Source organism: Apium graveolens, chromosome 9 (genome assembly GCF_009905375.1).
Source record: "Apium graveolens cultivar Ventura chromosome 9, ASM990537v1, whole genome shotgun sequence".
In the NCBI taxonomy this organism is placed as follows: domain Eukaryota; kingdom Viridiplantae; phylum Streptophyta; class Magnoliopsida; order Apiales; family Apiaceae; genus Apium; species Apium graveolens.
Genome location: NC_133655.1, coordinates 214,369,317 through 214,378,143, shown reverse-complemented (window position 1 = coordinate 214,378,143; position 8,827 = coordinate 214,369,317). Strand labels below are relative to the sequence as shown.

Sequence of the window (8,827 nt, the reverse complement as noted above, 5' to 3'; positions counted from 1 at the left end):
TAGTGGGTGTGTTACATCTACTCAGCTTTATTATTTGAACATAAAATAAAAGCAAACTGAATGTGGCCATGTTCAAAAAGCTAAAGAAGTATCCCTCCCAGTGAACAGATCCGGACATGAGTAATCACTTGTGGAAGACAATTTCATCATATACGCAAACATTGATACATTTTCACTGTCATTTTTATAGTCAAGTTCCTCCAACACTTTCATTAAGCATCCAAACATATTGACAGATATTTGGAAAAACAAGGAACGCAGGAGATGCGGTACTATACCCTATTTCAACTCAGAATACAACCAAAGAAGGTGAAGCAACCGTAGGATTAACCAGAACACAGGAGGAAACTTATCAAGTACCAAAGCTACTTCTGATCAACACTGATCCTTTCTAATCATCTCTGCAAACACTGATCCACATTGGCAATTTCACCCGCATCAATATATAGTCAAGCTCCTCAAAAAATGAGTTGTCCTATTAAACAATCTCAACACATTGACAGAGATCTGGAAAGGAACATTAAACACAATATTCTATCCTTTACTAGCACAAAATTAAACAATCAACGACGGTGTCTCAACCATAGGATAACTTGTGAAAAACCAATCCGAAGTTCGTTATGAGGATCAATAATCTTCGGTTCAAGATCAAAAAGCAAGAGGTGCAGCCATGGAATTTTTGTAAAAATAACTCTTTTTACCAGAAATGCGGAACAAGGGGCCGAAGTAGAGTGTGCACGTAAACACATGTATTATATTTGGTAGAATAGTTGAAGCATCAATGTAAAAAGTTATATTCTATGCACTTGTATGACAGAGACACGTGGGCGGGGATTAAGCAGAAATAGACAGAGAGAAGAGCAGCAAATGATGAGCAATTCTCATCTACATCTACACCTTTATTAAATTTGTAAAAAAGTGAAGCCGAAAGCAATCGTATACGTTGGATGTGCATTGTCAATATACTTGTATTTAAGATTGAGATCGCTTATTCCAAATATTTCATCTAATTGTCATTGTTGACAGCTCATGCACTCTGACCCTCCGGGCACTTCAGGAACTTGGAAATGTCCATTGTTCTGGTGACCATCCAAAGCCACGTGGTTGAACTCTTAGACAATGGCCTTGATTCTGAAATGTAACTTCCCTTGTCAACATTACAGGTGAATACAACAGCTACTTACCTTTTCCTAATTGTAGTGTATTTGCTAGCTATTTACAATTGCAGCGTACAATTGCCACTTAACCAACATGTAGTAATGGAGAAGTCAGAACTTGTACTACGAACAAGTGATACTTGTATCATAAGCCCATGTACAGAAGTTAAGGAATTTCAGATAAACACTCTGGGTCATTGTAAACCTTTCTTAGGTGCACAGGGATAACGGTGGTTCCAACTCCCAGTTGCAGCCATAGGACCTGCACAGATGATAAATGAACTCATTATTAAGATAATTGAGAAGCAAAAATTAACAGAATAGATGATCCTTATGGTGGTTTTGTCATCTATATTATAATTGTCTACATAACCAAAGATGTAATGAAAATAGTAGCCTACGTCTAAACAACTTCTCTCAAGAGAATCTTCTTGAAGCTAATAATCAACCCCTCGACTAAAGAAAATTTTGGAGTCTTGGAATTTATGGAAACTAAAAAGATGTTGATTAGTCCACTTCAAAAACTCAATTGAATAATGAAAAATATCATTGTACAGTTAAAAACTGCGAAATGCGTACACCAGAAACATATTGAGTCCAATATCATAATGCTTTATAATATTTGGCACAAAAGTTGGCCATCAAGCCATAGTGCAGATATGCAACATATAAAGAAACGATCACTGACTCAATATTGAAACTGATAATCACAAACCACCAACCTTCTATACAAGAGAAAACCTTAAAAGAAAAATTAGCCAAGCCATCAACAAGTATGTTGTTCAAGAGTTGTGGAACTTGTCTTCAGGTACATGATAATGAATCCAAATATAACTGGAAAGTCAGTTAACTCTAAGGTGAAGGCACATTTCAAAGTTTAGGAACCACAGCTGGTTGCAATTATCTAACTGTATAAATCTCAAGATATCTATATTGGTTTTAGGTAACCAAATTGGACATTTGGATATTTAAACATCGTATGGACCAGGTTATGCTCAAACAGCATGTTCATTTGCTAGAGAGGGTCTTAACAAATATAAGAGCAACCTTATATAATTGAAATTTTCTTATTCGTCCTTGTAAATTCCCTTTGGAGGAAATCTTTTGTCACACTTTTGAGAGAACTAGGCTACACCAATGACAAAACACTTAATACTCCACATTCAACATAATTTTCATCATATCTCTACTAATACCTTCTTTTCCATTTCCATCAACCTATTCTTTCATATGATAACTGTACAATCCTATGTTAACACTGAAATTGAAACCAAATGCATGAAAGAGCTATCAGATAAAATATATCCCTATTCGAAAATAAGTATATACCCTAAATTAATATCTCTTTCCGCATAAGTCAGTAGGATGTTACCGTGTGTGTTTGTATGTGGTATGGGTGGGGGAGGGAGGGAGGCTGGTTTCTAATTTTACAATAGGCCCTACGTGAAATAAGTTAACACTTATACCCCCAAATACATTACAAGTCCTGAACTATTCAAATGAAGGACTCAAGGTAAATCATCAATATACAAAGTGATAACGCAGACTCTTAACACAGCAAGAAACTCATACTTACGGGTAAGAAAACTGTCGATTTACATAATATCATGGTGACAGGAAACTAGATAAATACATATCATATTACCTAATCTAGTCCAAAACAAAACTTCCAACTTAAAACTAGATTTTCTGTCACACAAACAGTCAACATTCAATTGTTTATAATACAAAATAACACTTCCATTTAGTTTCTAACATTACGATAAGCCCTGTATGTTGGGTCGGTGATTAAAACTTACATCCAATAAATTATGAGGCCTGGACTACAGAAATCAAGGACTCAAAGTATTACCATCGAATGTCCAAACTGATAATGCGGAATGTTAATAAAGCACTCAGAAACTCCTAATTACAGACAACAAAACTGTAGATTTACAAACTGAAATTTTCAGCCCAAACCACAAACTTCCAACTTAAAACTGTATTCTGTTTCCCAGAAGTCAACTTTAAGTTATTGGTAGGTTTAGCATTATTACTAAATTGTCATAGGACAAATTTTAAAAGAGAAATAAAACAAAATTAATCCTTAATATGTACGATTTGCCAAAAAAAAACCCTTCTCGTAATGTCACAACAGGCCCTTTATTGAGTAACTCAATAACACTTTCACCCAAATACATTACAAGGCTAGACTACACAAATGAAGATAATACCATCAATGTCGAAAGTGATGACGCAAGACTGTTAATGAAGCAAGGAGAAATTCTTAATTACAGGCAAAGAACTGTTAATTTGCAAATTAACATTTTCAAAAGATACTACATAGGTGTTGCTCGTATTAACCCAACCATTATAAATTAAACTTCCAACTTGAGACTAGATTTTGTAACAAAACCGGTTGACTTTTAGTTGCTGATTATACAAAAGAATACAATGTTTTCAAGTTTAACATCACAGGCCATGCAATCAAAATTTGTACATGAAACGAAATTAAATCCTTCATATGTGTATGTCAAATTATGCTCTTCTTATATAAACAGTGTTTAACAGTAAGTCCAAAAGAAAAAACCCTAAACAGAAAACTACCGATTTAAGCACAACTAAGCAAATATTCATACTAATTTCTAATGAAAACAGCAGTAAACACAAAAACTGAGCAGATGATACATACCAAGAATTCCACGGGCAGTGACCTTTTTCTTGACAGACAGTTGAAGATGATGATCACAGTCAAGTAGAGCATCATACTCTTTGATGACAGCAGGTCCAAGTTGACGATAAATGGCAGCCCATTTCTTCTTCTGATCTTCTATGTTAACAAACCTCAAATCTTCCATCTGTTTCCTTGAGTAAGAAATACTAGTAGCCACGATTTCCGCCTTGTCCTGGACTTTTCCTCCTCTTGGCACCCACACTTGAACTGTCTTAACATTCTTTTCTTGATTTTTATCAACACACAACATTCCTTTCTCAATTCCACAGACCTTTTCTTGAATCATTTTTTTGTCCTCTTGACAACATTCTTGCTTCTTCAAACTACAACCCATAATCAGTTTCGCATCAACATGAAAACCCATATTTGCAGTTTCTTGAAACTTGAGTTTCTCAGTAAAGCCCACATTTCCATTTTCTTGATTCACTGTGACATTTCCACGAACATGTAGAAGGCTACTTCTTTTCTTGGGAAAAGCATTTCTCATGGGTTGTTGGGTTTTGATGATTGCTTCATCAACATTAGTATTTGAAGCATTGTTGTGACGAAGACCCAGAATTGTTCTCTCTTTTTTATGGACATTTTTAGTTGAAGTAGTTTCAATGAGTGCAGTGTCGTCAACCAAATTAATCTTCATTACATAAGGTTTGTCAGTGCCGGTGTGTGATATGGAGAGAGAGATAGAGGAGGGAGGGAGGGAGGGAGGACAGAAACCTCAAGTGTGTGTATATGTATAGCAGAATGTACAGCATGTATCACAAACCTTTCTTTTAAATACAAGTCCTTTATTTATACCAACAATTTCCAACTAGCTTGGATATTAGGACATACTTTCTAAATTCAAAAAAAACATGATAATTTTAATTTTTTAAAAAGATAAATTAGAATTCTATATAAAAAAGATGTCGCATTAAAATTTATTAAGGATAACAATAACTGGAGTGATTTATTTTTTTGTTATCCAAGTGTTTCCTGTACATTGCAGCAAATTTAGAACACTGTAATGAGAAGACAAAGCTTCCATTAAAATTTAGAACACCAGAAAGAAATAAGTAGTATGAATTCAGCAATAATTTGGAGAAGACTAGCCTTGTAATACTTGTTTATAAGTCCATGTTGCCTTCCAGGAGTTCGTTGAATTTGTGCATGGTGCATTGTCAAAGATGTCTGTGATTGCTCCTAATTTTAGTTATCATTCTGATGTGGGAGTAGATGGTGTCAAAGCTCCATTGGTCTCAACCAAGGTACATTATGATCCAAGCACTGCTTGCTGTAATTGTATGTTTTGCAATTCTGATTTTTTAAGGCCATTCAGATGATTAAGTCATCCATATATTTGGTACTAGTCAGACTTGTAAGTGGCTGATAATGTCAAGACTGAGGATGAATCAGTGGCTTAATCTTCCTAAATTTAGTATCTGATTTGCATAAAGTTCATGTTACTACTATATTATGTGCGAGTGTGTATAGATGCCATTTTACATACCAGGCTACTGGCTGCCCGAGATGAAAGATATTTTGCAGTGAGTTATCCTGATCTTGTCAGAAGTTCATTATCTTCTTGATTTCATAAATCTAATTCCAGTGTTCAGTTTCATAATTCGATTTCAGAGAGATTGACATCAACCACCGCATATACTGCACTTGTTAATTTAGAAACTTAATTTTACAAAACATGCTACTACAAAACTATAGGAATAGTGACCAAAAGGCAAAAAAAAAAAAAATAGAACTTTACCATCAATCTACAGTCATGTCTGTGAAGCATAATATTTTCACATCAGACCAGAATCCATTTGGTAGTAAGTTGTAACTTGTAACTTTGATAGAAACCAAGAACAAAAGCTTGTAACCAGAATAATAAAATTTTAGAGAAATGTTGTTTATATGTTTAATTCAGCATCAATAAGATGTCTACGTTGTAACATTAACAAAAACATAACATCTTTTTGTACCAGAATTACAGAAAAGCTTGTATCCAGAAACATAGAACTTTATAGACATATTATTCCCCGTTTAATTTAGCATTGATAAGATAAATGAAAAGATAATGATCATAACATAGCCTGAATACTGATATTTATTCTTAGTCCAATATTTGCCACCAAATTGGCCTGCAGCATAAAGCATTATCCCAACATTTACTCGACAGATTATTAACTTTTCCTTGTTAAGGAAATTACTAGATCTAAGAACTCTAATTTCTCTTTGGAGATATGCTCAGCCACCCTCTCTGCATACCTTTCGAAAAGCTTGTCCATGTATGTATCTCCAAAATGAGCTATCAGCATAGGTTCATTTACAGCCCGAATTCTTTTAGCCACCATTTTGCCCATGTTATCCTTGTCAGTGCTGGATTGTATTGCGATGGCACGTTCAATGGTTTGCAGGCTCTCAAGACTAAAGGAGCCCTCTTTCTCGACTATAACCTTCACTTCATCGACGGTAGGGTTATAGAATGGGAAATTGAATGAATCAATTTCTGCTGCATTGAGGAATCCCTAAAAACAATAAATCATGTAGAGTGTAGTTTAAAAATAAATTTAAAGATATCAAGAACTCCATTTAGGAAAATATTGAGAAATTTGATAGTTTCACAAGCATAAACTCTCCTTTAAAGGTCATACATACCTCACTTGACATATCTTTAAGGGACTTGGCTAGAAGTTCAAATAAAAGGCAAGAACCACTTTTGCTGGGATCTGCACAGCTCCGACCTTGGAATGATAACATCATGCAACCTTTTGCACTTACTTCTTCAGATCGGAGATGTAAAAATGTTGAGAAATCTCTTGTATATTGATTCAAGTACGTTTGACTAATACCAGCAGGACTGTCTTCAGCTATATTGATATGTCCTTTGTTACTCTCCAGTTTCTCGGGGACCTGAACTAATTATTGTTAGTCTATGTTCACTCGGCCTCAATTACAAAGAGTAATTCTACAGGTATGAAAATGGTTACAAAAACATATCAATTGATTATGTAGTATATTATAATCGGTTTTGCCTGCAGTATGCATCCAGGCCTCTACAATATTACAGGGTTATATTCTGAAAACAAAATTCAAGATTAAACAAAGTATTAACAATTCTCGAATTTGAAGTTTAGAATGAAATTACCTGAGAGAGCCAGTGAAGACTATTAGAGGAATGAACAAAGTCGAGGCTTCTGCTCCGAAAAAGCCTTGTATAGAAAGAACCTGGCACTCCAGATATAAAACACTTATCCTTATATTCGTCGCCCTTTTCATCGATAAGCCTTGAATAGAACGGCTGTACCATTTTAAAAGTTGTATTGAAATCGTTCTCCGGAAGATCATTCAAGAAAACTTGAAACTCAGGTACATCAAGACCATTACGTTGGCATGTTGCATGAACAGAGTCAATTACAGTTTTAACAAGCAACAGAGTGTTGGGCCCTGAAGAGCAACCCAAATCAGCTAGCACAAAGCATTTTGGGAATCCATTGATGCCATATTTATCGATGCAGTCCTCTACAAATTTGCGTGACTTCAATAACAAAGTTTCCTGGAGATAAAACGTTATGTACATTCTTTTGTTAAAATTTAATGACATTGTAATCAAGTGTGTGTGTTTGTGTAAGGGAGAGAATATTGAAAGACCTGAACCGCTGAGTTCTTTGCATAACTAGCTTCCCCGTCGCCTGCATTCATGCGGAGAACATTTTCCAAACTCATAGCTTCTCAGTTGTGACTGTTAATTTATTTAGACACACTCTCTCTCTCTCTCTCAAACACACAGCTACAGAAAATTTACTTACCTGTATTCACACAGCTATGGATTTCAAAAAAAGTAAAGAAAAGAGAACGAAAGATACTATGTAAAAAAGATTCGAACATTTAATTTCAGATTTGTAAGATCTTTATGATTTTAAATTTTAAACGGATCAATGATAACATATGAAGCTTTAAGAGATTATTTTGTTAGATTTTAATTGGGATATTACCAACGAGAATTCTATACTTTTTGACTATTTCAAGTGATTTATCTTTTGACTTAAAAGAGGGGTCTTGGATAACTGAAATTCATGGAATCGAGATCCGAATCATATAATCCGATAATAATTTGAAAACCAATTTAAATTGATCTGAACATTGTCTAACCGAAAATTTAATCGAAAAATATCTGAAATACTAGGCTATTTATAACCTGGATCTTATCAAAACCAATAATATATTATCCAAATCGTAAATGACGCAAATATATATATATATAGGAATTTGAAAAACGATAGATTTGAGTTTACCTATTATAATTTAACAAGTCATAACTATTATTGTCCATATACATTAACTGTTAAGAAAATTACTTATTTATCAGCAAAATCATATTTAAACAATTTTATGTTTATGATTACATATATCATTTAATCGAATTTTATTAAAAGAGGACAAATATATAATATTAATAATTTTCCACCGAAATAATTCTTTTCAAAAAATTCACAAATTGAAACTGAATAAGTTATGATACGAAAATATTAAAAATGGATTTTATCCGATCATGATCCGAATTTCATTTAATTTTAATCTGAATTAGACCCGAAGCGAATCAAAATCTTATCCGAATGATGTCCAAATATATCATTATACGAAAATGGATTCAATTCGAAATTGAACTAGTTACGAGCAATTGATGATATCAAACAAAAACTATCAGAAGTTCACATCAGAACTTATATATCAACGGATGCTGATGACATCAACGGATAATGAAATATCAACGAATGATGATTTCAACGGATGATGATGTCAACGGATAATGAAACGAATATTTATCATATCAGTTGATCTTCGAGGAGGAAAAGGAAACAGGAATTTTAAGGCGGTGAAGGACTTTATCTCAGAAGCAAAAGTATAGGTTTCCTTGTTGTTAATAGAATAGGATTCCTTATACATTGGTAACGGTGCTCTACATAAAGCACAAATTAGGTTC

At 34.0% G+C, this 8,827-nt stretch overlaps 2 protein-coding genes across 2 annotated transcripts; both read right to left on the bottom strand.

Moving 5' to 3' along the window:
- Positions 1-868: 868 nt before the first annotated feature.
- On the bottom strand, positions 869-4,595 carry LOC141684520 (uncharacterized). Its single transcript, XM_074489538.1, has 2 exons — positions 3,829-4,595; positions 869-1,419 (listed from the first exon to the last, which is right to left on the bottom strand). The coding sequence occupies exons 1-2, from the start codon at positions 4,505-4,507 to the stop codon at positions 1,352-1,354; spliced, it is 747 nt and encodes a 248-aa protein (XP_074345639.1). The 5' UTR covers positions 4,508-4,595; the 3' UTR covers positions 869-1,351.
- A 1,292-nt stretch (positions 4,596-5,887) lies between these two features.
- On the bottom strand, positions 5,888-7,640 carry LOC141687243 (putative jasmonic acid carboxyl methyltransferase 2). Its single transcript, XM_074492453.1, has 4 exons — positions 7,495-7,640; positions 6,992-7,399; positions 6,502-6,756; positions 5,888-6,371 (listed from the first exon to the last, which is right to left on the bottom strand). The coding sequence occupies exons 1-4, from the start codon at positions 7,567-7,569 to the stop codon at positions 6,027-6,029; spliced, it is 1,083 nt and encodes a 360-aa protein (XP_074348554.1). The 5' UTR covers positions 7,570-7,640; the 3' UTR covers positions 5,888-6,026.
- Positions 7,641-8,827: the final 1,187 nt, after the last annotated feature.

What these genes read in the sequence shown, in the direction of transcription:
- LOC141684520 (XM_074489538.1), bottom strand. Translation starts at nt 4,507, where the DNA reads ATGAAGATTAATTTGGTTGACGACACTGCACTCATTGAAACTACTTCA. An exon ending in CACTGCCCGTGGAATTCTTG is followed by an intron (nt 1,420 to 3,828) that starts GTATGTATCATC and finishes TCATCTGTGCAG; the next exon opens with GTCCTATGGCTGCAACTGGG.
- LOC141687243 (XM_074492453.1), bottom strand. Translation starts at nt 7,569, where the DNA reads ATGAGTTTGGAAAATGTTCTCCGCATGAATGCAGGCGACGGGGAAGCT. An exon ending in CAAAGAACTCAGCGGTTCAG is followed by an intron (nt 7,400 to 7,494) that starts GTCTTTCAATAT and finishes TTTTATCTCCAG; the next exon opens with GAAACTTTGTTATTGAAGTC. An exon ending in GTCTTCACTGGCTCTCTCAG is followed by an intron (nt 6,757 to 6,991) that starts GTAATTTCATTC and finishes TAATTAGTTCAG; the next exon opens with GTCCCCGAGAAACTGGAGAG.